Source organism: Verruconis gallopava, assembly GCF_000836295.1.
Source record: "Verruconis gallopava strain CBS 43764 unplaced genomic scaffold supercont1.17, whole genome shotgun sequence".
NCBI classification, from domain to species: Eukaryota; Fungi; Ascomycota; class Dothideomycetes; order Venturiales; family Sympoventuriaceae; genus Verruconis; species Verruconis gallopava.
The window spans coordinates 120,915-145,176 of NW_015622153.1; the positions used below are offsets into that span (position 1 = coordinate 120,915).

Genomic DNA, 24,262 nt, shown 5'->3' on the forward strand with positions numbered 1-24,262 from the left:
CGGCAGGCTGTCATGCTTGTGCATTGCCACCTCGACGACGCGTGCACCGGTATTGCCTGCGGTCAAACAGTCCTGTCGGCAAACCTTGCGACTCTCGCCTTCCTGGGTCTATAAATTCACTGGTCCAGTTATGATATCTCCATAATACTGCACCGGGAACGACACCACCCTGCTTTCGTAGCCGAGCTGACCGCTTCTGGGCAGTATGTCGACTGCTTCGACTGAGCAGCGGGAGCTCTCGCTTGTTGACAAAGTTGAACTACGGATTGCACTTGCGGATACAGACGCCAAGCTTTCAAATTTGCTCAACACGTATCTGGCCCCTCTTCTGCTCAAGCTTGCCTCGGAGCATCTCAGTGTCCGTAACAAAGTCATAACAGTCTGCCAGCATCTGAATACCCGGCTTCAATCCCCATCTGTGGAACTGCCCGTAGCGTCGCTTCTGAGGCAGTTCAAAGACCAAAATGTCAAACTCATCAGACATTTCGATTTGCTGTACGCCCAGCAAGGGTTCAAACGACTGTCCGCAAAAGACAAGCATGAACTCGTCCCAGTCCTGATCAAGGATGTCGCTTCCGTAGTACGCAACCCCAAGGATCAGTCCGGCGCTCAATTCTTCAATCTCTTCCTCCAGGCTCTGCACTATTACGAGTTTCCGCGAAAAGGAAGCAAGGATGAAGATGAACTAAGAAACACTTTGGAGCTTTCCGACGACGACGGTGGTGTACTTGCCTTCTGGTTCGAGAAGTTGATCTTGCTTGAAGTGGCAAAACCGTCTTCTTCAGACGCTGCTGTGCAAGGCATGCCTGGCGTTACGGAAGACGAAAAGCAATTTCTTAATGTCTACGGCCGCCCTGGAGTGTGGGATCCCTCATCGCCCGGTGGTATGCAATTCAAAGCCACGAAGTTGCTCGTGCTCAAGTTCCTCTCGACTGGTGCATTTAATGACAACGAGCGCTTCATGCCCGCGCTGGTAGCATCCGCGCATCGAGATTCCAACATTGCGGATCGGGGAGAAGATTTGCTTAAGCATGCGATCGCTGATGTCAACGTGGATGATACCTCCATCATAGAGCGTCTCTTTGACACTTACCTTGGTACAGAAGGGAGGCCACCGGTTGCACCGCCTTTACAGATCAAGATTCTGAGCGTTCTTCAACGTTCTGCCGTCTCCGCTACGGCATTTCCTGAGAAGTGCCTGCATATTATAGAGCAAGGCATCAGCACTGGAGGCAATAGTATACGCGGAAGAGAGGCCACAAAGTTACATGCGGCTATATTTGGCTTTGCAAACTTCTTCCTTCGCAGTGGTGCCAAATGTTCCCTGAAGCAAGCAACTCCAGTGATTATATCAAAGATGCAGCAATACATCCATGATCAAGGATGGCCTAGTCCAAACACAAAGGATGAACTCACTCTAAGGCGAAACGCGTATGAAATGATCGGCGCTTGCGCAAAGGCTGGCGGCATTCAGGACATTGCGCTGCTTGATTGGTTATTCCGCTCCCTCAGCGATGACAGATCAGATCGAGAAACGTCACTTGCTATCGAGCATGCGCTTGCAATGATGATCGATTCGTTTTCGTTCATCTATCTCGACAATAAAGCAGCGAGTGCAGACGACGAGGATACGGAAATGACAGATCGAGTCACCAGAGCAACAATTGACGATCTATCTGAGCTCCTCTATCGTTACGTTGAAGAAGACGGATCGTCGGAAAGGGGGGTGAATAGAGGGAGGAGCACAAGCTATATCGCAGCACGCTTTGCAAACAGGTGCTTACCCTACAACAACACGATCGGTCGCTGGATCGACATCCTTGCCGCTGGTGGCCCCGCCGGCGCAAAGATGGAGGTTGTCGAGGAGGGCAAGAAAGGTCTCGATCCATATTGGTTTGTCACGCTCAATTCTGATCGCAAGGATCTTTGGACACGTCCAGGAGGATCCAGTGACCGGCCGGAAGTCCTCTTCCCGTCTTTCGTGGAAATGTTCAAACAAGTTTTTACTCGACCAAGCGAGCGGATCTTGGATGACCCTGCTCAAGCTTTACGTGAATTTTTGAAACGTTATCCTCACGCAATTGGCCCTGCGCTGTCTTTCTGCTGGCGGATCTTCGTCAACGAAGCGCTCACACAACGGAAAATCACAGTGCCCATCGATACAGAGTGGGAAAGGAAGCTCGAGAACGGTGTGAAGCAAGATCTCGAGATCCGTGCAGCTCTCAAAGCGTACCTGAACCTGCTCTTGCAGAACAGCAACGATGGAACCATGGCTTTCAAAGCATTTGTTATGATGTGCTTCGAAGCAATGATCATTAACGATGGCAATGGCATTCCAAATTGTCAGGATATTCTTGTTCAAGCAGTCTCCATTTGTCCTAGAGGATTCCTGTCGAGTATTTGTACCATGGCCGACATTCAAAGACTAGTGCCTTCCTTGAAGTCGAACGATACTCTCTCACGCCGATCAGCTGCGTCAGTTTTAGGCATGCTTAGCTACGTTGACGACGAGGCTAATCTGATTCGGGTTCTTGACAATCTTCTGCTTGCTGCTGAAACTCATGATCATGCCATAGGCGCAACCATCAACCAAATTAATGGATGTATCATGGCCTCCGCTTCTGCATTGTCGAGAGTCAGTTTCGCAAATAAATTCTTGGATGAAAAGCTTCTTGGCTTATTGCAGCGGTTGAACACAATCATTTGGGCAATTCTGAGATCGAGCAATGACCAGACGTTGCTTGATGCTGCTTACTATGCTGTGGAGCAACTCAGCATATTTCGCATCTATAAGCAAAAGCTAGAACTTGATTCTTCTAAGATGCGGGAAATGATAGATTTGCTTGTAAAAAAGGCCAAAACAGGAAACGAGAAAGCAAGCAAAGCACTTGGTCGCTTCGGTGTTTTCATTTCAGAAGACGACGATGGTCAAATCTTACAGTATCTCGAAGAGCAACTCTATATGCTGCACGAAATTCGGGATCTTGGTACGCAGTTCGCGGTTGGCGAAGCCTTGTGTTGCATTGCATGCGGTTGGGCGAACACCGCTCTTCAGCTTGACATGGACGTTGACCTGCCTATACCTGTGAATGAAAAGAATTCTAAGCTTCCCGAGGTGTTGCAGCGAACCATTGCAAACTGTCGGGCTTCGAAACCTGCTCTTCGAAAAGCCTCTGTGATTTGGTTGCTTTGCTTGGTACAATTCTGTGGCCATCTACCTGAAATAAAAGGCCAACTGCGGGCTTGCCAAGCAGCATTTGGGAACTCCTTATCTGACAGAGACGATTTGGTCCAGGAAGCCGCGTCACGAGGCTTAGGCCTCGTATACGCAAAGGGCGATCGAGAATTGCGGGAAGACCTGGTTCGAGATTTGATGAAGTCATTTTCAAGCGACAAGAGCAATCTGGCTGGCAACGTCGATGATGAGACTACCCTTTTCGACCCTGGCGCTCTTCGCACCGGTGATGGCGACAACTCAATCACGACTTACAAGGACATCTTGAGCCTGGCTTCAGAAATTGGCAATCCTGGTCTCGTCTATCAATTCATGTCTTTGGCCGCAAACAACGCCATTTGGTCGAACCGTGCTGCATTCGCAAACAGCGGTCTTCGGAGCATTCTCTCAGACTCAACTGTTGAGGGTTATTTGTCCGAAAATCCAAAACTCTACAGCAAATTGTTCCGGTACAGGTTTGATCCTAATACAAATGTTCAACGTTCAATGAACGACATCTGGAATTCGCTGGTAAGAGACTCCAGGGCGACGATTGAAAAGTACTTTGACGCCATCATGGACGACTTGCTTGCAAACATTCTCACCAAGGAGTGGAGAGTGCGACAGGCGTGCTGTGAAGCAATTGCAGACCTGGTGCAAGGCCGGCAGCTTATCACATACGAAAAATATCTGACCGAGATATGGAGTCGGTGCTTCAAAGTCCTTGACGACATCAAAGAATCTGTGCGAGTCGCGGCTGCAAAGTTAGCACGTGTGCTCAGCCAGATTCTCGTACGCAGTCTTGAAGCGAGCGAATCGTCCACGAAGAATGCGGAAGCAGTGCTCAAGCATGTTCTACCCTTTTTGTTGTCAAACTCCGGCCTTGAATCCTCGGCCGAAGAGGTTCGCCTCTTCTCTTTGCATACAATTCTTGAGGTTGTGAAAAAAGCCAGTCCTATGGCTTTGCGACCATTCATTCCCGAGCTGGTTGAGCGAATGCTTGCACTCTTCACGGACCTTGAGCCTGGAAGCGTCAATTATATACATCTCAATGCATCGCAGTATAAAATTTCCGAAGAGAAGCTGGACGGTCTACGCCTAAACATGGTACGGAACAGCCCCGTGACAGAGGCTATTGACCGCTGCTTTGATCTAGCGGATGTTGACACCATGGAAAAGGCTGCCGTTGCCATCGAGAAAGCCATGAAAGCCGCTGTTGGCTTGCCCTCCAAATTAGCCTGTGGTAATACATTGGTCTCCTTGACTTTGCGACATAGGGAGTTGTTGAGACCCCATGCAGGGCGCTTCCTGAAGCTTTTGGAAAAATACTCCCTGGATCGTAACGAAACAGCCTCAAGCACATACGCTGCGGCCTCTGGATACCTCTGCAAAGTTGCCACAGACAAGCAGATACTTCGTTTGGTGAAATATGCGATGAAGCTGTACATTGAGGATGAGGACGAAAAACATCGGGTTGTTTCTGCAGATATCGTCCGAGCAATTGCTAAGCAAGTTCCTGACCGGTTCAACTCGCTGTCTTCAGACATTCTGCCTTTCGTATTTGTGGCAAAGCATGACGGCCAAGATGGCATCAGGGAGCTGAACACCAAAACTTGGGAGGAAAATGTAGGCGTTACAGCTGTTTCGCTACATCTAAAAGAAATCATTGCAATGTCACTTGAGCTTTTGGACTCGCCGCGGTGGAATCTCAAACATTCTGCGGCTCGTAGCGTGGCAGAGGCTACTACCGCCTTGAGTTCAGGTTACGACGGTATCTCGGAAGACCAGGCTGCATTGCTCTGGCCGGCACTGCGCAAGTCACTGGAAGGCAAAACTTGGGACGGCAAAGAGGAGATTGTTGGGGCATTTGCTCGTTTTTCCGAGAGCGTCAAGCCTGGAAAATTCCGAGATGGCATCACATCGGACATTATCAAGGTAAGTTGCATAGTACATCACATGAAAATCATGTCTGAACAGGGCCAGATTGCTCTTCGAGAGGCGAAGAGGCAGAATAAAACCTACCAGCAATTTGCGATTCCGGCATTAGGAACAGTAGCAGCAGCCTTGCCCAGAACCGGACAAGTGGACTGGCACAAAGAAGTAGTTGCCATTGTGCAACCAGTTATTGAAGACATGGTGTCGTCTTACAGCGACAAGATGGACGTAGATGGTCGGGATGCATATCTGGAAGATAAAAAGCGCGAGGCTACGCTTTGTGGCTGCATTGAGTCTCTTGAAAAGTCATTCTCACTTGAAACCGAAAACCTGTCAGAGGGTGAGCTCATTTGATCATAGAAGTTGATTCATAAGCTAACTTGATGAAGCCGTCCCGGAACGACTTGATGTTGTCCTCAGCTTGTTTGTCAAATCTTCCTCTGTACGGATCAGAGGCATTGAGTTGGCAATATACGCCAATCTCGAACGACTCTTCAACAAATTGAGAGGTAATCTTGCGAAGAACCTGGAAAGCCGCAGTCTCGACTTAGCGAAACCCATCAATCTCCTCTTCTTTCAGCATGACCCTAGTGGGTACTTGGAATCGGTGCGTCTACAAAGAGCAAAAGCACTGCTATCACTGTCCAGAATTGGTGCCCCGTCCTTGGTTCACGATGTCCTTCACTCAGACCAGGTATTGGCTGAGATTTCAAAAGAGCCTGCACTGGCAGTGCAAGATATCCTTAGACAGATCAAGTTAGAATGATCTCAACGCATGTCTTCTATTCAAGATATTCAAGACAGCTATTCGCACCTAGATGTGAAATTCATGAGTTGCTCGCTACACCTTGTCTATCTCAGCCATTTTAGGGGCTCCTACTCCAATCGATATTTTACCTCGTCGTCTTGACCCGTATGCACCCAGCGGCCAGAGTCACGATACTCATTGAGATAAATAGTACAGAAAGGCCACGAGACTGTAGTGTGTCAGATGTAGCTGAGTAAGGTTTGCGGTGGGGTATCATTCCCTTTCCTATAGCTCCAGGTAAAATTTGTCGGCGCGATCTGCTTGACCTGGTAAGCCGTACAGCCAAGTATGAAACAAGAATTCGCGACATCACGAGTTGACCTCTACGAACACTAGCATCGCCAAGTTCATGCTGAATTCCATCTTGAGGTAGAAGACGTAGAGACCAGACACAAATAAACGCTCGATCTGGCTCGCACAAATCAGAGGAATAGAATCCAACGTGAAATTTTGGGTTCTATCTTTCCACGGCCATCGTAAGTGCACCTGCGGCCCTACAAAGATAGCGTTGAACGACGTACCAATATCTCCACCATGCTTTGAAAGGGATAGTGGCCGTGAATTGATGTCGCGATATCGATCAGGGAGAAATGGTTAGGGCCAAACCCAGCGATTGAGCGTACTTACGTGCCTTGTACGTTATGCTGCGCTTCTTGGGGGAATTGACGCCCTCTCAAGACAGTATACAGGGGCGTCGCCTTACGAGGGTGACTTGTCTGGTTGTTCTGGGAGCGCTCATCCATGGCAGCCACCGCCTCGCAAGGTCCATCAATTGAAGAATACAAAGCCTTGAGGCGAAAAGTGTACCCAGATGAGAGGGAAAATGTGGAATCATGATTCAAGAGATCAAGGCGGTACGAGAGCCGATCGCCACAGTACACGGTACGAAAAATTGCGACAGAAACATTGGACGGGCAAATGATGACGGATCAAAATTGTGCTTGTAATGCGATAAAGTGACGATGTTCACTGCATATTACACCCTGCTCGTAGGTATTGTCCATGATCAAAGAGCCGAACCTCGCTAGAACCTATGTTAATCCTCCCAGACGCTGCGCTTAGCTTTCTCCTCCTCTTCTTTGGCTTTCTTCTCCTCTTCGCGTCTCCTCTTCTCCTTCTCTCGCATGGCCTTGTCATACTCCCGCTGTTCTTCGGTCCTCTTTGGGGCCTTGACTCCGAGACCGCCTGCGATAAGCCTCGCTGCGACGCTCGTTGTCTTGTCGGGTCTGCGATCTGGAGATCTCGATCCCTTCTCAAGACGTGGCTGCATCGACGTGTATATGTCCGAGCTGAACTGCTCGCCTCGTGGACCGTAAGCCATCGCTGGCAGATCTGGCGTTGTTGGAGATGCCGGAGTGGGAGGAGGCACACTTGGCGGATCGGTCGTCGTCGTCTTCGCAAGCCGCTCTTCGTCGTCCACCTCTTCCGTCTCCGTGTCTGAGCCGTCGGACTCATCCTCCCAAGAGTCTGCGATTACATCTGCCTTCTTCGCCCTGGGCTTTGTGGAGATCTTGAGCTTAGAAAGGTTCGACAGGTCGTCGGCACTGGGTCGAGTGGGAAGCGACATCGTTCAACGCCGATCGCGTGCACGCACGGCCGTTGGGAGGCTTCAGCACGAAGTACGAAATGGACCGGTCTTGCTTAGCACATGAACAGTGAGTGACAGGTCGCAGGCCTCTAAGTGGCTGGCAATCTTTTTTCCTTGCACGAAATCGTCGACGACGAGGTCCAGGGGCAAGCACTCTGCGTGAGGACAGATTAGGGTCAAGGCAAGACGACGTTTGCAGCGTGACGTCGTCGTCTTCTGCGTTCCCCACAGCGCTCCCCTGATTCAGCCCTGGACCCTGTGGCTGAGTCGTGTGCGGGGGACCAGCTCGGTGGGAGAGCAGCAGCGGCATGGCTTTGCTATATTTATTGGCTCGCATGCTTCGAACCGAGCGTTGGACTGCGAGGTGAAGAAGAGTTGCCTGGCTTGTGAGCTTGCTGTCAGATGTGTTCATATGGACGTCCAGCGGCGCCCGACATGGAGCAGACGGAGCAAGGCGCCTTCGAATTGCCGAATCGCCGCACACTGAGTCGCCGCTCAAATAGCCGAAGTAGCCTTTATCACTCCGCTCTTCGGAGTCACGATGCTTCATATGTTCTTCGACATTCCCGACATCAGCTTTTGGTCAAAAGCACTTTATGCTGACCAGCTTTGCCTTTGATTGCCGTTGTTACTGGATTCTGGATGCTCCCTCGCTTGGTCTCAAGTTGCGCCGTTGACATTTCTCGAAACAAAGCGGGGGAGACCACTATCGTTCGACCATCATCATGCTCTGCCACAGCTGTCGCCGCTCGTTTAGGACGCAGTTGAGGAGGTCAATTGCTGCCAATCGTGGCTACGCGAATATCTCCCGCGGTAAATATGACGAGACCATTAAGAACCTCAAGATTGGCAAAGACACCCGCGTGATATTCCAAGGGTTCACTGGAAAGCAAGCCACCGCCAACGCCCGAGAGTCTATAGAATGGGGAACCAACATCGTGGGTGGTGTGCGGCCTGGCAAGTCAGGAGAACATCTGGGATTGCCGGTTCTGCCGACGGTACGAAAGGCAATGGAAGAACTAAAGCCAGACGCAACTGGCATATACGTGGCTGCACATCAGGCTCCCGCTGCTATCGAGGAAGCGATTGAGGCTGAGGTTCCACTCATCGTGGCAGTCGCCGAGCACATCCCCCTCCACGACATCCTCAGAGTACGTGGCAGTCCCTCTCGTTGATCGTCTGGTTGGCTAAATCATGCAGATCCATCAAATGCTCGCCACTCAGTCCAAGTCGCGTCTGGTCGGCGCAAATGCACCAGGTATCATATCTGCCATTGGAAGGTGCAGGATCGGTTTCCAACCTTTGATGACTTATACCCCCGGTCCAATTGGTCTCGTTGCGAAATCTGGCACGCTCAGTTACGAAACTGTTGCGTCGTTGACACGAGCGGGTGTAGGGCAGAGCTTGTGCATCTCTATGGGCGGTGATGTTGTGGCTGGAACGGACTTTATCGATGCTCTCAAAGTCTTCGAGACGGATGATGATACGAAGGGCATCGTAATCGCTGGCGAGGTCGGGGGCACCGCTGAGGAGGAGGCGGCAGAGTGGATAAAGGATTACAAGAAGCGTGTTAAGAACCCTAAGCCCATCGCCGCCGTCGTCGGAGGCATCTGCGCAAAACAAGGTCGAGTAATGGGCCATGCGGGTGCATGGGCTGCACCTGGTGAAGGCTCTGCGCTAACGAAGATCAAGGCGCTGGAGAGCGCCGGTGTCACGATGGTTGATCACCCGGAGAAGTTCGGGCCAGTGATGAAAGAACTCATGGCCGGCATTGGCTATTCATTTCCATCCAGCGCGGGCTCAGGTACGATTGGTAACCAGAAGAGAGGATATCACACTATGCGAAGCCGCCCGCAGGTCACAACGTCGACGCGGCAGGCGCAGGCAAAGCGGTCGCTGCATCTTCGAACTGATCAGGCGTCGGATTTGCTCAAACAGTACGACATTGTAACAAGCCAAGCACCGTCAGACGAGTCCGATTCCCGGCTGCTGGTCCTTACTGTCGATCGCAGTGCTCGCGCACCTTGCATCATTGTTTCGCCGACCACCAAAAAGGAAGCCATCTACGCACGCTCCGTCCACATCCCGTACGACTACGTCGCCGGTCCAGAGTCGGAACACCTCAAACTGGCGCTGGAAAAGCTGCAGCTCTCCTCGTCGCCGCCTTCTGTTCAAGCCGCGGTCTCGAATCTGATCACAAAACTATCCAAACTGTTCAAGGATAAAGAGGCCGTGTCGCTCGAGGTGCGCCTTACCGTCTCCGGCACTTCCCAAAGCCTCGTGGTGTACGAGCCAAATTTCACGTTTGACGACGCGGCGTTCAGATCAACGAAGAGACACGGGGAGCTGCACGCGCTCCGGGATACAAGCCTAGAAGATCCCATCGAGCTTGCCGCCGAGCCACATGGCATCGTCTACGTCAAGCTGGACAGCCCCACGGAGGGCAACGCACCGCGAAATATCGGCACCCTCGTCAACGGCGCCGGGCTCGCCATGAACACGGTCGACGCGCTAGCAAACTACGGAGGCTACGCCACCAACTTCCTCGACACGGGCGGGAAGGCCACGTCGGAGACGGTCAAGAAGTCCTTCGAGCTCATCCTGCGCGACGAGCGCGTCAAGGTCATCTTCGTCAACATCTTCGGCGGCCTCACCCTCGGCGACATGATAGCTCGAGGCGTCATTCTCGCCTTCAAAGAGCTCGACATGAAAGTGCCAGTGGTCGTCAGAATAAGAGGGACCAACGAGAAGGAGGGTCAAAAGCTGATCGCGGAGAGCGGCCTGAAGCTCTTCGCGTACGACGACTTTGCCGACGCTGCTCGCAAGGTAATCGAGCTGGCCAATGCGTAAATATATAGACTCAAAACGATTTCGAAAAGAAACTCCATTGTAGATACCAATACACTGCCTCTAGAAATAGCCATCATACACCCTCCCTTATTTTTTGCCAGTCAGACGGAATGAAGAAAAAAAAAAGGATTGACAGTGCTTCAACCTGCATAATTGATATCCAAGTTAAATGACATCTCAAGTCGCTAAAACGCTATCCAGAAGAAATAACACATTCTTGAACTGAATCATGCGGAAGAAATAGCAAAACGCCTCTACTGCGATGGAAGAAAAAAAAAAGAAAGGAAAGATGCAGGATCCTGTGAGAGCGTCCGAAGTACGGACTGCACCGGACGAATGCCAATTTTTCCGTCTTTCGTCCTGGAAAATTGATGTCATGAAGTCATACGCTAGTTATACATACAAATGAAAAAAAAAAAAAAGAACCGTCTTTTCCGTGGTGGACAAAGGCGGTGGTAGAGGCGCTGAGAGAAAGTGCGTTTAGACGCCCCAGCTCCAGCGCCGGGCCCCCTCTTGTATCAGCAACTCTTCTTTTGCAGACACTTGCACGAGCTTGACGGGGTTCTCGTTCTCCTTGTGCGGGCTGTCGTCTGGTGGTAGCGGCACCCGGGCCTCGACAACGGGGCTTTTGACCCATTGGTTGTCAAGCAGCCGTTTCGGATCGACGACGCCCTGCAGGACGTGCAAGCTGGAGTCCTTGACCAGAAGAGGTGCGCCGTCGCTCGAGAACTTTGTGTCTCTGCGCTTTCGCGGCGAGTTGTCGTAGCTGCCAGCTACGTTGTGAGAGGAAGGTGGGGTGAGCGTCCCGCTGTGATTTTTGGGTCGCAGTGTCGATGATTCCGAAGCTTCACCGGAAGCTAGAGAGTCAAGAGAAGCTGCTGTAGGTGCCGACTTGCCCGCCGAGGGAGAGATCGGATGAGAGTTAAGAGCGGACTTGGCTGTCGTTTTGGACCTTGTGAGTTGGTGCGCTGATTTAGACCGACCACGCGGGATGGAGTTGCGCGAGCTCGAAGACACATCGGACTCGACTTCTGACACGCTTTCTGATGACGTGGATCTAGAAGACTTGTCTGTGTTCAAGGGCAATGGAGAGGGTCGACGTCGTGGCTTCATCAATGGGATAGGTTCCTTTTCTCGAGCGATTCTGAACGGCGACGTTGACTTCGAACGTCGATCCGATTGGGGAATCTGCGCGTGCTCTCCTTCCTGCAATTCGCTGTCTGCACGGGCTGAAATAGGGGCGATGAAGTCCGTGCTGTCATTCGGTGTCTCGCCGTTCTTCATCTTTTCTTCAACAATCTTGTGAACGACCTGACGGCTCAAGCCCAGATCGAGATTTCGCTGGCTGCTGTGACCGCTTCCGCTCCTGGATCTGGTGGTGACGCCCTTCTTGCCGTGCATGAACGCGGTCGAGGGAGGCGGTGCCGTCATCCAAGCCCGATCTTCTCTCTTCGAAGGAACGGAGCTGACAACGGGAGGATGCAGGTCGTTGACCGGAGGCATGTTAGTCAACGGCGTGTATGCCCTCTTGGGCTTCTCAGGCAGCCGTTTGCTGTCCGCCATCCAAGAACCAATGCCGACACTCGAGCCTCGTCGAATCAGGCCCGGCGGCGCGTAGATCATTTCAGGCTTCTCGTCCACGTAAGCGTATTCTTCGTCTGCTCTCTGGTAACGGTCCGAATTCCAGAAAACGGGTAGATTATCCTTGCTTTCCCGGTTCAATTCGCTCTTGCTGCTGTCAGCTGTATCGCTTTCCGCCATGGTTCCCGAACTTGTTATTTCTCGGCCGGCTTTTGTGTTCGCTCGTTTCCTCCCTCTCTTTGGCGGCGACGGCCCTAGTCGTATTTCTTCGGCCCAGTGCGGGTTGATTTCGTGCGGCGCCGGCTGTCGTATCACGCTTGGGTGATCGGGATTCCTCGCTCGCTCCTTCTTCTCGCGCCTGTACACCTTCTTTTGCCGGTGGTTTTCACGCCATGCGATGCATGGGCCACACTGCGCATACAGGAACACGGCGGACTGGAAGCCTCTCCAGAACCAATGTTCGTCCACCCAGCGCCGTTTTGGCTCCATTGCGGCCAGGCACGGGCAGCTCCACGTCGACGGCGGCGGGGGAGGGGACTCAGCAGTCGCCGTGGTTCAGCGTATGGCGAGGGCTGCGAAAGGTGAAGACGCAGGACGGCACGACGTGCAACAGAGCGGAGCGACGCTGGCGGTCGTCAGGTGCGAAGATTGCTTTATGTGGCAGCGGTTCAACCGAACAGACGAGACGCAGCCGAGAGGAGACCTGTTTCAGACGCTGGTAAACGTAAAAGGAAGCGCTAGGACGTGCCCATGCAAAGCATACGATTGAAACGGGCATGCAGGATGGAAGGGAAGGGCATAGTCTCCAGTCCGGCAAGAAGCGAGCGGCGCAAGCAAGGGCAATGGGATCGTTCTGAGGCCGTGATTACTGCGATCTCTGGGTTGTGGTCGCGGAAAGAGTCTCTCGAAGGGCACGCCGGGGTGATGATGCAGCCCGTGTTTGCGCTTTCGGCGGGAGGCGTCCGCCCCTGGGTGACGAAAGCGCCAGCGATCAGATTGGTCCGTGGACGCCGCTTCTGCTAAGTTTAAAGAGCAGAGCCCCGTCCGCACGGTCGAATGGGAAGCCGGCGAATGCTGAGCGTTAAGCCGCGTGCTGTAGCCCAGCTGGCAATGGATGCGTTCGTGGCGACTGTGTGCTGCGCCGGTGCTGTCCGGCGGGAGGCAGCAGAGCGTGCGCAGTCGAAAGGCGGCTTGACACCGTCTGGCCGAGCGCTCCACGGTGAGCACAACCGCGGGCACAAATGGATTCGTTCTCGGTGAGCGTCGGTCGCGATCCTCGCTCCCTTTGAATCCCTCGCCCGACGTGGGATGGGCCAAATCGAGAAAAGCTCAGGCGAGTGTGGACATGTCGCGTCCCAGCGTTTCTCCAGACTGATCAACGTCGACGGAGCACAGCACGGACAATGCCGTTCATGTGAGAGCCAGAAGCCCGCCAGCAAGCCCAGCTGTCTTGAGTTGAAAAGGCCAGGTCGAGTGCTCTGACGACACGACGTGTCCAATGATCCCAGCCGTGGCTCACATGTGCCTGGAATGCCCGCACGTACGCAATCTGCCAACGGCGACCATGTGCTGTGTCGACGACGGTCTTCACCTTGCAAAAAAAAATTAACACCCGGCGCTGTGGCTAACGGCAACGGACAGGTGCTACGGCTGAGATGGGCTGGGAATGGTGACACGTGGATTGTCAAATGAACGTAACCCATCGTACGTGACGCCGGCTCGGGACTTTGCATGGACAGCGAGTCTTTTTCCCCGTCCCCACCAGCCGCCGCTCCCACAACACCATCATCAACCCCGCCGTCGATGAAGACGCGGGCACATCGACATTCAAGTGTGGCGGCATGGACAGCGTGGGCAGGACCAAAGTTGATCTGCCAACCTCGCCACCCTGGAGTCCTTTGGGCTTTGGCCCTTCAACGAATCTAGTCCCACACTGCACACGACGAATCCGTCGTCAGGAAGTCGTAGCGTGCAACAAGAAGGGCCTGCGGCCACCGCATCTCCACAATCATGTAGCGAGTGTAACGCCACTAAAGCAGATCAAGAAGGCTGCTCGCTAAGGCCGAAATGGGAGCAAGAGGAGCTCGGAAACAACGGATTGATTTGACGGGATCTACTCCGTAGCCCTGCATCACGGATCTAGATCGGTATTGCTGCGCTAACTCGACAAAGCACCGATGCAATGCTATATCAACGCACACTCTAGCATTTCTGCCAGGGAAAGGATTCATGCCTTTCCTGTATTTTGTCCTTCTGAAGAGTCCAAGCCATTGCTGTTCTTGATGTCCGGAACCTTCAATGGCATCCTAGCGATATTCGCAAGTTCATCGGCCTGGCTGACCATAGGATCCTGCCCACTGATCAGACCTCCTATGGTCATGTTTGGCCTGTTGCACCGTGCTGCATCCAAGGGCCAGGCCGAGGAAACGCAAGGTCAGTTCAACTCAACTCTGCTGTACCGCTGGCCTGGTGGACCTGTCGTTCTCGCGAAGATTAAAAACAAAGCGGGTAATCAGGTAGCTCAGAAACGCGTCGGGGGTTATTTTGATTGTAGAAAAATCGCCGGTATCGATTCCGACCAAATCTGCCGCGTGGGCTTCAGCCTCTACCGTGGACATGTCATGGAAAATCACTTCGACTGGATTTGATACAGCGACCAGACCCTCCGGCGCTGTTAGGCCCATTCACCGCTTGCCAATCGTTCTGACCTGAACCTTGAGCTCGTGTTTGTTCTAACTCTTGGATTCATTTCTCGTGTCGACCTTGAACTAAAAGGACAATTTGACCTCGCACAGCTTCGACGTCTCCCTGAAAGATCGGCCATTTTGCATTGATTGATCTATTGGAAGGAGAGGTCTATCGCGGAGCTCTCGTCACCACGTTGTTTCAGCCGGCTTTGAACAGCCTACCACGCAGATGCTCGGCTCCATGCACGTGGCGCGAAGAAAAAAATATGTGGTCTCGAGCTCATCCGTACATAGACAAAGATCATGGTAAATGATATCTATTACAAAGCTTTCCGCGACTTTCAAGGATCGAGTCCTCTATAAGGGCCGAACGAGTCGAGGCTCACGTAGGATAGGTCGAGCTGGACAATAGCCGTGAATCTTAGCTCTACCAGCATGGCCACTGCATTTTCAATTTCGGGCCTTATCACTGCAGCACGACGATCAAGCAAAGTATGGAATGGCTTTGATTTTCAGCAGCAATCGAGTTCGTACGACAAAATCAAGTGTCAATTGCAAAGCCTTCCAGAAACCATGTGTTGCGGCCGCTCTCGGTTTTACTCTCTTCCTGGTCCAGATTGCTGAGGTAGTTTATCGCAATGGCTGTCACGGCACACATTGAGTATTTGTAGAGAAAGAGAGACGCCAAGAACTGGACATGTCTGCTTTTTATCTACGCCTCCTAATTGATCTTACATAAAAATTAAGAGATCAGCTTAAGTTATACAAGAAAACCGTGATGGAACTCCGACATGGTTACATTATAGTCAAAATGAAGCAGTCCGGTCCTTCCGACGTTTTCAGAATGTTGAGCCATCATACAAGAGGAGACGCTACAAAAAAAAGGTTCAGGCAATGTCGGATAATTGTCGCCACACCAGCCTTCGAATCGCAATGAAAAATCATGATCTAAAACTGCTCCGTATCGCGTGATTGTATTAGTAGATTGCGCCGCAGAATCTACACAGTGCGAGCGGGATTATCGCAGGTGGTATTTTCTCTTTCGTTTCTTTTATAGCGGCGAACCAAAGGATTTGTACTATGTACCGGTGATATGACGTGATGGCCAACAAACGTTACCATAATTCAGATCAGGCACAGAGCCTCGAAGACTGGGAGACGACAAATAATCAACCGCAATTGTATTTATCTCGCTTTAATCAATCCTTCGAACACCAACGATGCGGCTTAGTCGATTTTCTATCCGGTCGATGGCCTCCATCCGGTCATCGAAATCATCCAACGTTTGGCCCATCTGCCGCAGCTGAACGCTAATATGTGACGTTTGAAAGCCTGGATCGTATTGAATTAGAGCATCTGCATCTCAGGAGCAAGCCATTGACGTACCGATCCGCCGCACCTCAATCCTCATGATTGCATCCAGCAGTCCAAGAGCCTTGCTTTTGTATCGCAGCCACAAGAAGCGCTGTTTGATCGTGCACTTCCTGTACCGACTCCGCGCGTAGAGATAGTCCGCGTGTTCGTCTTCTCCGATCCCGCCGCTGCTGTACCCAGCTGCGTCGTCCGCCCAGCTTTCTCTGTCGCCTCTCCGTCTGCGCGGCTCGTCCAACCCATCCACCAGAAACGGCTTCTCGACCTGCTTGAAGGCCCTGATCATGTCTTTCACGGCGTTGGACATGGCACCCAAGGCGTCATCGGGAGTCAACCCCTCCCGCCGACCGCCGAGCCCCTCTCCTTTCGCCGCGGCCGACCGTCTTCGCCTTTTGACTTGCTGCCGTGCCCTGCGCAGGTTCGCCCTCTCCTCGTAAAGCGCCTGCCGAAGATTTGTGAGCATGTCATCAATCTCCGTCGCCGCCCCGAAGAACGTCGCGCTAGATCCTTCGTGTCAGTCACTTTTTGCGCGCTGCGGCGTGGGGGACGACGCCCAGGCGCAGACAGAAGGCGATACACACATGCTGTCCCAGAAGACCCGGATGACCGTCGCAAGCGTGAATGCGAACGAGATGAAGCCCGTGATCGTGCTGGCGAACGAGATCGGCGCCAATGCCGACTGGCTAGACACAGCAACGCCCATGTTTGACTGCGAATCCAAGTGCGATCACGTCGACAAGGCCGCCCGAGTATACTGAGTCCACCGTGTCCTTTCAGGTGTGAAGGGCATTGTGTTCTGCAAACTAGCGAAACCTACAACGGTGCTAGTTTGGACGGCCGCTTTAGGCAAGCACACGGCACGGTTTGATGTAGTTTCCTTCGGTTGAATCGCTTAACGCGCGGCTCTTAAAAACCAGACGGATTTCGCTGACTGTACAGAATTGCACGTTGACTCGTCGATCATGCTTCCAGCAAGATGGAGACTAATCTCGTGGAAAGAGCTTGTTGATGACGTCATCTAGTGATCTCTGACCATCCGTTAACAGATTATTTGACGGTGGAATGCAAAGGCTTTCTTTCAAGAATAACGCTGAATTATTCACGTTTCATACACAGATGAAATCGAACAGGTAAAGTTGTGCGCGTAAATTAGCTTCTGAAGGGCCCAAACTCGCTACATGTTTATACACAAACGTCGGTGCATCATCTATTATCAAGCTCAACATCGTGGCTCCCGCTTTGATCCGTGAGTTGCACACGCCCGTCAAGTCGATTTCTTGGACTATCCAACCGGAGCTTCCCACGGCGTAATGAGCCAAATGCATCAGATAGCATAGCCGATATCTTTTGTAAGCCTTCCCAGACTCGAGCGTCCTGGTCCATACCACTCTCCTCTCTGGGATGTTCAAGCGCTTCAGCCTTGAATTGATACTTTAGGCAGTCTTTGACAGTGACCAGCCCCCTCAGACGCCCGTGGTATTCTACTAAGATAACTCTGGGTCCCATCTTTTTGAAAAGCTCCATTACCGTCTCTAATGCGAGGCGAGGGTGCACGGTGAGTGGTGTCGGATCAACGAAACGACTGAAGTCTATAGATGTTGCCCCTGAGGTGGCAGACATGGTATCGAACGTCACTGCCGGTGCTGACGTGGAAGCCGAGGCCGCCGATCGTACTGCCGAAGACGGAGGCGTGAAGAAACATCGAGCATTTGGCGAGACTAAGCCCTCCCTCCTCGTTCTGTCAATAGCATACCGTAGTTCTGTTCGACCAATGTAGCCAAGTAGAACATTCGAGCTCTTGTCCTCGACAATTGGATATCCCTGGTACTTATTCTCGTCTAGAATCTTCTCGACTTCTGTAAGCGTCAATCCTTCCGAGGGTAGGGTTGTGACCTCCTTAGTTATGATTTGAGACACCGATACGCCAAATGAATGCTCTTCTTTGTTGTCTAAGAAGGGGAAGCCGTTGAACCAGATCATACGGTCTGCGATGCCTCCTTTGCCGAAGCGATCAGATACAGCTTTGGTAACGCCGACAACAATCATCGTAGGTAAGATGTAGGTGAGAGCACCTGTAAGCTCGAACATGATCACCACAACAGATACTGTGATGTGCATGATGCCGCTCAGCGTGGCTGCTGCTCCCAGGAAGGCGTACGTGCCTGGTGTGATGCAAGGCACATCCGGCTCACAGGTGGCGAAGAATCGAGAATCAGGAAAGGATTCATGTAGAGCCTGTACAGCAATTCCGACCATGCGCCCGAAGGAGGCTCCTATCGCCATGGATGGCACAAAAATACCTGCTGGTACTTTACAGCCATAGGACAGAACAACAAATAGAGTCCTTATAACTGTTGCTAGGGCAAGTGAGAGAATCAAGCTGAGGCGATTTTTAGCCTCGCAAAGCTTGTCATAGTTGAAGTCCCCCTCACACTCCCTGAACAAAATTTCCATCATCTCCGTCATATCGATGCGTAGAAACATGTTCGGATAGCATATGATTGCGGTAATCGCAGTGATTATTGTTGCTTCCATGATTGGATACTTTGACAGATATTTCTTGCGGAAGGCCTGCATTCGAAGGTGCCACTTGATTACGAACGCACCATATAGCCCCCCAAAGATACCGAGGATGATGTAGAATATGAACTCGAAGAAATGCCAGGAGCGATCGTAGCTGACTTGGAACATTACCAGCTGTCCTGTCCGAAAAGGATTCATAGCGGCCAGGACAGATGTAGCCACCAAGGCGCAGAAATAGCTTCGCCACATTGTTTTCAGTGGAAAGTAGTTCGACATCTCCTCCAGTGAGAATACGACGCCACCAATTGGGCTTCCAAAGGCAACACCAACCCCAGCCGCTGCGGAGGCACTCAATATTTCGCGCGTTTTCGCGGCGTCTCGTCTGTATTTCTCAAATAGCCTGGATATAACGTTACCAGTAGCCACAGCGTAATGAACACTAGGCCCCTCCTTCCCAACAGAAAGACCCGATCCAATGGAGAGCGGCAAACCAATCGACTTGATCAGCAAGACCCAACCTCCCAAAAACCCTTTCATAACAAAGCCGGCGATGATGCATTTAATCTCGGATATACCTGATCCGGCGGCATACGGTGCATATGTCTTTACCAGAAGTGCCGACGTGGAAGCGAAGAGTGCTGCGAAGGCGATGTACAGAACGTAATTAAGGGGGCCAAACCCAGTCCATCTTCTGAACTCGGGGCAGCCGCTTTCAGCTCCCCAACAGCAAAACTGCTCGTTTAGGTAAAACGCCGTCGTGCAATATCCTAGTTTTATATCCGAGATCCATTCAGTGACAATGTTCAAAAAGGCAGAATTCAGGCCTATAGCCACGCCAACGATCGTGACAACGATCCAAGCCTGGCCAGCATCATAGGCCTCCCAGACTTTCCGTCTCCAGCCGTATCTGCCGTGAAGTTTAAAGAAGCCTATCTTCTCTTGTCGCCTTGCCTTTCGTCTGGCCTGTGCTCGCGCGGCATCCTGTACCCAATCTGGCCAAGGTTAATACGAAGGGTTATGAAGACGAGTGTTCGTATGTCTAACCTATTGTTGTAAAGTCCTGAAGGCATATGATTAGCCGCACAAGAGAAGTGAACAAATGAGCGACGTAACGTACCTCATATCTCTTGATCTCCTCGATTTCCTGCTCTATCGTATCATCTTCGATCACTGCCGAAGCACTATCCGCGAGGCTGCCGTGGGACTGCGCCGACGAGCGTCTATCTAGAAATCGTACGTGAGGCGAGGTGGCAGACTGCGGTGCGCTGTTTGAGCCGGATCTTCGAGTCATCTCATCATGCCATCAACAAGTTATAATACTGATTTATGATGTATTCCCAAAGCCTTTTGTTGTCTGGCCTCGATGACAATGTTTATGCCTTATGGCCTTATCCCTGAAGCACATTCGTCACGTGCCAATCCATCCGAACTGTCGACCCACGCGCAACAAGGCGTGTCGCATTTATCTACAAGCCTGCGCGAACGCGACAACGCAGATATCACGATTCGACATGCCGTACAACAACACTCCTATAGCGCCACCCAAAGAGTATACCGGCTCGGTCTCTCTGCCTTGTACGTGCGTCCCAGCTCCTTCGTTCTGAGAATGCTTTCCTCGCATCATACAGCAAGAAATATGTCCGCAACGTGACAGCAACAGCTACAACGTGCGCTGATAATTTATGATACTGCTTCGTAACTTTAGTTTTGGGCTCATTCTAAGCTTAAACTAGTGGCGCGAGTCAAGAAGATCATTCACGCAGACGATGACATACAATCATGTTCAAATAATGCCGCGTTTGTGATAACTATTGCAACCGAGATGTTTATTCAGCATCTAGTAGAGCGAACGTTCGAGATCATCAAAGCCGAGAAGCGGCCAAGAAGGAACGTTCAGTACGGCGATGTTGGTGAGTTTAAGGCGACTTGCAATTCAAACGTACAATTTACTCAAATACGTGATAGCGAACGCTGTAGCTCGGCTCGATAACCTCGAGTTCCTCTCAGACGTAGTTCCGCGCACAACTACGTTCGCGAAGTACACGGAACGGAGGAAGAAGCAAGCGGAAGCCGAAGCACGCGCCGCAGCAGAGCCACCACGTGAACATCGCTCACCTATCCAGCAGTTTGCGAATTCCCCCAGCGCTACAGGACCGTCTGTACCAGGTCATGCAAGGGCTCCTTCTGGTGGTGCACCAGCCCCATATACGAATGGCAGTCATCACTCACCCAGCAACAGTTTCCATGGACCAGGCGGACGCTCGGTAAATCTACTCGACGATGACGATGCTATGGAAGTTGATCATTCGACGGGTAGAACAGCCCATCCACCGGTACCAACAACGATGGAGTTGCTGGAGAGGGCAAGAGCCGCACAAGCGCGGGCCGAGTCAGGCTTGAGCCATTCTCCTAGTCTTCCACCAGGTGGATCATAGCATGGATTTGAAGCCTCTCATGATCAAGAAATGTAACTGTGTATCAATCAAGAAAATTTCGAGCACTTGGCATGAATTTGGAACTGGAGAATATGCAAAGAGTTCTCACACCTAATTGCCATCATGTGTACTGTTCTACATGCCGTCGTTCCAAAGTTCAGATCGGAGTGATACGAAGTGAATATGTAAATGCTTGGTGTTTGAAGCAGAACGAGCCGAACCGCCACTCAGTAATTCCTTAGCGTTGGATAAGCTGATGTGCGTCAGCTCTGCTTGGCAAGATGTTGGAGTCCTGCTTCACAAAGCCGCAGATTGGATGAGAAATGCTGTCATACTTGAAACTTTGTCGTTTCCGAGCAGCAAGATTGTTGAGACGGAGGAACACTATTATTTCAGGTTCTGCGCTCTGGCTAAGATTTTATTCAACGAAAATCAGACGTTAGGTCACGCGATTTTCGATTCGGCTGAAGCGCGAGTGGCGCATTGGAGTTTTCTCGCCTCTTCGTTCCTCGAGAGGCTGCGGACGGTCATCATTTTCGTGCAGGCCAACGCACTGCGCTCCTTTCCGACCTCACCCAGCTGTGATTCAAAATGGCTCTCAAGAGTCCCTGGCCAATTTGCAAGACATGTCAGGCAATTCCACTTGCATACTTTCAAAACGAAGAGGTTAACCAGCCTTATCGCGCTTGGCCAACATTTGCGGATTTTGCAGATTCTGCTTCCAGAGGCTGCCATACTTGTACGCTATTATATGAAGCCGTCCGGGAACCGTTCAAAACCCGATTAGACGACGAGCCAATCTATCTAGAAAGTGCGAAGACCAGGGTTAATGATGAAAGAGTTGTGGTGCTTACAGTTGATCCCACTACCATCGCTGATCGCACCAACTGGAATGGGTTTCTGCAGAAGCCAAATGATAATGATCCGCCAAACCTGCAGTTTCTCCCAATAGCCGATGTTAAGTATGTGCGCGATGCTCGGGATGTTCCTCAGGATGCGAGACATTTCAAAGGTGACTGGCACTACTGAAGATGAAACATTATGTACTGATTTCCTTTGCAAGACCTTATTAGTTTGTACGCTGAAGACGATGGAGTGTTCAGATATATCAGACAGGCTCTGACGAATTGCCTTTCTAACCATAGCTCAACATGTGATCGAGTAATGTTTCCACTTTCAGGTACAGCTTCACGACGGGACAACGTAGTCAACATCATACACGGACACCGTGGGCTGGTGGTAGCACCAACTCGGCTCATATATGTCGGGTCTGAAAACCCCAAAGACGTTCCAAGGCTTGTGGATGGACAGGAATGTCTTCGTAATGGCGGATATATCGTCTTGAGCTATTGTTGGGGGATAAATCCAAAGACAGCACCATGGCATTTGAAAGAAACGACTATGAAACTATTCACATCAGAGATCCCTCTCGATATTCTGCCGCAGACGCTGCATGATGCAATCATGTGGACTCGAAAGCTGGGAGAGCGTTATATCTGGATCGATGGCTTGTGCATTCTACAGGACTCCGAAGAGGACTGGCAACGCGAAGCTTCTCGAATGGCCTCTATCTATGGAAGTGGAACAGTAACTTTAGTAGCAGCGTCCAGTTCTGTCTATGGCGGCATGTCAGATCGCCGAAATCCGCTCCGTAGCAGCGCAGCTAGCCTCTGCCTTCGAAGCGGCTCTGAAGAGTCCACCATTTATCTCCTGCCAAATGGGCAACCTCGAAACACACCGCGACCAGCTCCCACTGACAGTCGCGGCTGGTGCTATCAGGAAGACTTGCTCTCGAGCAGGCTTGTGAAGATGACACAGAACTCGGTGGTTTGGCAGTGCGTAGGGGATGGAAGTAACCCCGCCACTCGTGCTCAAGGCCTTGAACAACTAAGAAAACATCCCCCCTTCCGATGGTATACGCTATGGTATCGTTTGATCGAGAGGTATTCTAACAAGAGCCTGACAAATCATACCGATAAGCTACTAGCGTTCTACGGCATTGCTTGCGACAAGGCAGGCTCGAATTATCTTGCCGGCTTTCTCAAGAGCGATCCCTGGGTCAGTCTGCTTTGGTGTCGTGACGAGAATCAGATTCGGCGACGTCCTGGCCGCAGGTATGAAAAGTATGTAGCGCCTAGTTGGTCATGGGCGTCATTAGATGCTCCTGTGCTGTTCTACGAGGCCAATGCAAGGCACTGGAGGAAACCACAGCTGGAGCCCTCACCGATGGATCCTGAATTGCATCATGCTGAGGTGGAGAAGGCATTCTTCTTTGACACTGGGGCAGTCAAGGGAGGGAGTGTTGAAATGTCTGCGTATGTTGTCACGGCGCGAACCGCGACTGTAGAACCATTTCTCTTCAACACCAGGCACGGCTTTCACACCTATGGCCGGCGGAACTGCGTCGACCCTCGCACTGGAGAAGCTCTTGGCTTGGTCGTTTTCGACGTCGCTACAGAAGCGGCAGATGACATGACGCTGTGCTGTGCACTCCTGCAAACGGCCGACTTGGGTCTGTGGACAAAGAATGGCACCGCTGGGCTTGGTTTGGCGCTCAGTATAGAAGCAACAACATCCGAACGTCTGGAATGTAGGCGTGTTGGCTATGTCCAACTTACTTCGGCCTTTGGCGTACGGTGTTCCAAGCGTCGGCTAAAACTAACTTAGGCTACAAGGAAACAATGGCATGTTCTCGAGGCGCAGTGTGCGAAAAGGATGTACCAGTGTGAGGCGCCACGCCGTGATACGCAAGATAACATCGGACGGACTGGTGGACACGGGCATGTCGAACTGCAGGATGACGACGACGGGTAAGTCGAGCTACAGTGTGGAGACTTTTTTGATCAGATTTCTTCGAACTGCCAGCTTTGAAACCGAAACACGAGAACTGGCGGCGGCTGAGCATTTCGTCCATGCACAGCGTAAGGCCAACGTCGGGCGCCGAGACGAATCCTGTCTTTTGCGTATTCGGCCCGTCAGCGAATCAGCAGTCGATCTTTACGCTTACGCTCGTACACCTATCTTCTTTCAGATTAGATCTATACGAAGGCACGCGATCTTCCTTGTCAGTGATCTCGCTCTCTCTCTCGGATTCTCGCATTGCTCCCATTTTCGTCGACGACGACAAGTAGACCCGCTGTCGACGCGCTGCGGTACATCGCCCGGCAACACAATGCCTGAATATTGTTGCCTGCCATCTCTCCTGGTAAAATCTAGTAAACATACCACCTGAGGATATAAAGAATCCAAACGTACGGCATCAATTGCGGC

The 24,262-nt window shown here is 51.6% G+C and overlaps 10 protein-coding genes across 12 annotated transcripts; 5 read left to right on the forward strand and 5 right to left on the reverse strand.

Annotated features, from left to right (window-relative positions):
* The first annotated feature begins 38 nt into the window (after window positions 1-38).
* PV09_05445 (uncharacterized protein) lies at window positions 39-5,991 on the forward strand. The gene is made up of 3 exons (XM_016358951.1): window positions 39-5,149; window positions 5,198-5,489; window positions 5,539-5,991. Exons 1-3 carry the CDS (start codon window positions 206-208, stop codon window positions 5,913-5,915), a joined length of 5,613 nt encoding a protein of 1,870 aa, XP_016213090.1. The 5' UTR covers window positions 39-205; the 3' UTR covers window positions 5,916-5,991.
* A 1,002-nt stretch (window positions 5,992-6,993) lies between these two features.
* Window positions 6,994-7,524, reverse strand: PV09_05446 (uncharacterized protein; the record flags this gene model as incomplete). The annotated part of the gene is made up of 1 exon (XM_016358952.1): window positions 6,994-7,524. The coding sequence occupies one exon, from the start codon at window positions 7,522-7,524 to the stop codon at window positions 6,994-6,996; it is 531 nt and encodes a 176-aa protein (XP_016213091.1).
* Window positions 7,475-8,095, reverse strand: PV09_05447 (uncharacterized protein; the record flags this gene model as incomplete). Its single annotated transcript, XM_016358953.1, has 1 exon — window positions 7,475-8,095. One exon carries the CDS (start codon window positions 8,093-8,095, stop codon window positions 7,475-7,477), a length of 621 nt encoding a protein of 206 aa, XP_016213092.1.
* Window positions 8,096-8,100: 5 nt separating this feature from the next.
* PV09_05448 (uncharacterized protein) lies at window positions 8,101-10,629 on the forward strand. Its single transcript, XM_016358954.1, has 2 exons — window positions 8,101-8,696; window positions 8,746-10,629. Exons 1-2 carry the CDS (start codon window positions 8,271-8,273, stop codon window positions 10,393-10,395), a joined length of 2,076 nt encoding a protein of 691 aa, XP_016213093.1. The 5' UTR covers window positions 8,101-8,270; the 3' UTR covers window positions 10,396-10,629.
* PV09_05449 (uncharacterized protein) lies at window positions 10,415-13,095 on the reverse strand. Its single transcript, XM_016358955.1, has one exon. The coding sequence runs from the start codon at window positions 12,463-12,465 to the stop codon at window positions 10,876-10,878; it is 1,590 nt and encodes a 529-aa protein (XP_016213094.1). The 5' UTR covers window positions 12,466-13,095; the 3' UTR covers window positions 10,415-10,875.
* A 658-nt stretch (window positions 13,096-13,753) lies between these two features.
* Window positions 13,754-15,482, forward strand: PV09_05450 (uncharacterized protein). The gene has a single exon (XM_016358956.1). The coding sequence runs from the start codon at window positions 14,154-14,156 to the stop codon at window positions 14,622-14,624; it is 471 nt and encodes a 156-aa protein (XP_016213095.1). The 5' UTR covers window positions 13,754-14,153; the 3' UTR covers window positions 14,625-15,482.
* On the reverse strand, window positions 15,363-16,981 carry PV09_05451. Of its 3 annotated transcripts, XM_016358957.1 has the most exons (3): window positions 16,616-16,981; window positions 16,050-16,534; window positions 15,363-15,995 (listed from the first exon to the last, which is right to left on the reverse strand). In XM_016358957.1, exons 1-3 carry the CDS (start codon window positions 16,735-16,737, stop codon window positions 15,859-15,861), a joined length of 744 nt encoding a protein of 247 aa, XP_016213096.1. In that variant the 5' UTR covers window positions 16,738-16,981; the 3' UTR covers window positions 15,363-15,858. The 3 variants fall into 3 exon arrangements, with proteins under 3 accessions (XP_016213096.1, XP_016213097.1, XP_016213098.1); XM_016358958.1 differs by having other exon boundaries at window positions 15,363-16,534; XM_016358959.1 differs by having other exon boundaries at window positions 16,050-16,981.
* Window positions 16,982-17,113: 132 nt separating this feature from the next.
* Window positions 17,114-19,874, reverse strand: PV09_05452 (uncharacterized protein). The gene is made up of 3 exons (XM_016358960.1): window positions 19,675-19,874; window positions 19,602-19,617; window positions 17,114-19,549 (listed from the first exon to the last, which is right to left on the reverse strand). The coding sequence occupies exons 1-3, from the start codon at window positions 19,846-19,848 to the stop codon at window positions 17,238-17,240; spliced, it is 2,502 nt and encodes an 833-aa protein (XP_016213099.1). The 5' UTR covers window positions 19,849-19,874; the 3' UTR covers window positions 17,114-17,237.
* Window positions 19,875-20,016: 142 nt separating this feature from the next.
* PV09_05453 (uncharacterized protein) lies at window positions 20,017-21,131 on the forward strand. The gene is made up of 3 exons (XM_016358961.1): window positions 20,017-20,132; window positions 20,291-20,467; window positions 20,523-21,131. Exons 1-3 carry the CDS (start codon window positions 20,069-20,071, stop codon window positions 20,990-20,992), a joined length of 711 nt encoding a protein of 236 aa, XP_016213100.1. The 5' UTR covers window positions 20,017-20,068; the 3' UTR covers window positions 20,993-21,131.
* Window positions 21,132-21,583: 452 nt separating this feature from the next.
* On the forward strand, window positions 21,584-23,659 carry PV09_05454 (uncharacterized protein; the record flags this gene model as incomplete). The annotated part of the gene is made up of 2 exons (XM_016358962.1): window positions 21,584-22,004; window positions 22,056-23,659. 2 exons carry the CDS (start codon window positions 21,584-21,586, stop codon window positions 23,657-23,659), a joined length of 2,025 nt encoding a protein of 674 aa, XP_016213101.1.
* Window positions 23,660-24,262: the final 603 nt, after the last annotated feature.

Excerpts from the sequence above, each read along its gene's own strand:
- PV09_05445 (XM_016358951.1), top strand. The coding sequence starts at position 206 with ATGTCGACTGCTTCGACTGAGCAGCGGGAGCTCTCGCTTGTTGACAAA. Across the intron at positions 5,150-5,197 it reads TCACATCGGACATTATCAAG|ATTGCTCTTCGAGAGGCGAA; the intron begins GTAAGTTGCATA and ends GAACAGGGCCAG. Across the intron at positions 5,490-5,538 it reads AACCGAAAACCTGTCAGAGG|CCGTCCCGGAACGACTTGAT; the intron begins GTGAGCTCATTT and ends AACTTGATGAAG.
- PV09_05448 (XM_016358954.1), top strand. The coding sequence starts at position 8,271 with ATGCTCTGCCACAGCTGTCGCCGCTCGTTTAGGACGCAGTTGAGGAGG. Across the intron at positions 8,697-8,745 it reads CCCTCCACGACATCCTCAGA|ATCCATCAAATGCTCGCCAC; the intron begins GTACGTGGCAGT and ends TAAATCATGCAG.
- PV09_05449 (XM_016358955.1), bottom strand. The coding sequence starts at position 12,465 with ATGGAGCCAAAACGGCGCTGGGTGGACGAACATTGGTTCTGGAGAGGC.
- PV09_05450 (XM_016358956.1), top strand. The coding sequence starts at position 14,154 with ATGCAATGCTATATCAACGCACACTCTAGCATTTCTGCCAGGGAAAGG.
- PV09_05451 (XM_016358957.1), bottom strand. The coding sequence starts at position 16,737 with ATGGGCGTTGCTGTGTCTAGCCAGTCGGCATTGGCGCCGATCTCGTTC. Across the intron at positions 16,535-16,615 it reads CGGGTCTTCTGGGACAGCAT|CGCGACGTTCTTCGGGGCGG; the intron begins GTGTGTATCGCC and ends CGAAGGATCTAG. Across the intron at positions 15,996-16,049 it reads GATTGAGGTGCGGCGGATCG|GCTTTCAAACGTCACATATT; the intron begins GTACGTCAATGG and ends AATACGATCCAG.
- PV09_05452 (XM_016358960.1), bottom strand. The coding sequence starts at position 19,848 with ATGACTCGAAGATCCGGCTCAAACAGCGCACCGCAGTCTGCCACCTCG.
- PV09_05453 (XM_016358961.1), top strand. The coding sequence starts at position 20,069 with ATGCCGTACAACAACACTCCTATAGCGCCACCCAAAGAGTATACCGGC. Across the intron at positions 20,133-20,290 it reads CGGCTCGGTCTCTCTGCCTT|TGGCGCGAGTCAAGAAGATC; the intron begins GTACGTGCGTCC and ends AGCTTAAACTAG. Across the intron at positions 20,468-20,522 it reads CGTTCAGTACGGCGATGTTG|CGAACGCTGTAGCTCGGCTC; the intron begins GTGAGTTTAAGG and ends AATACGTGATAG.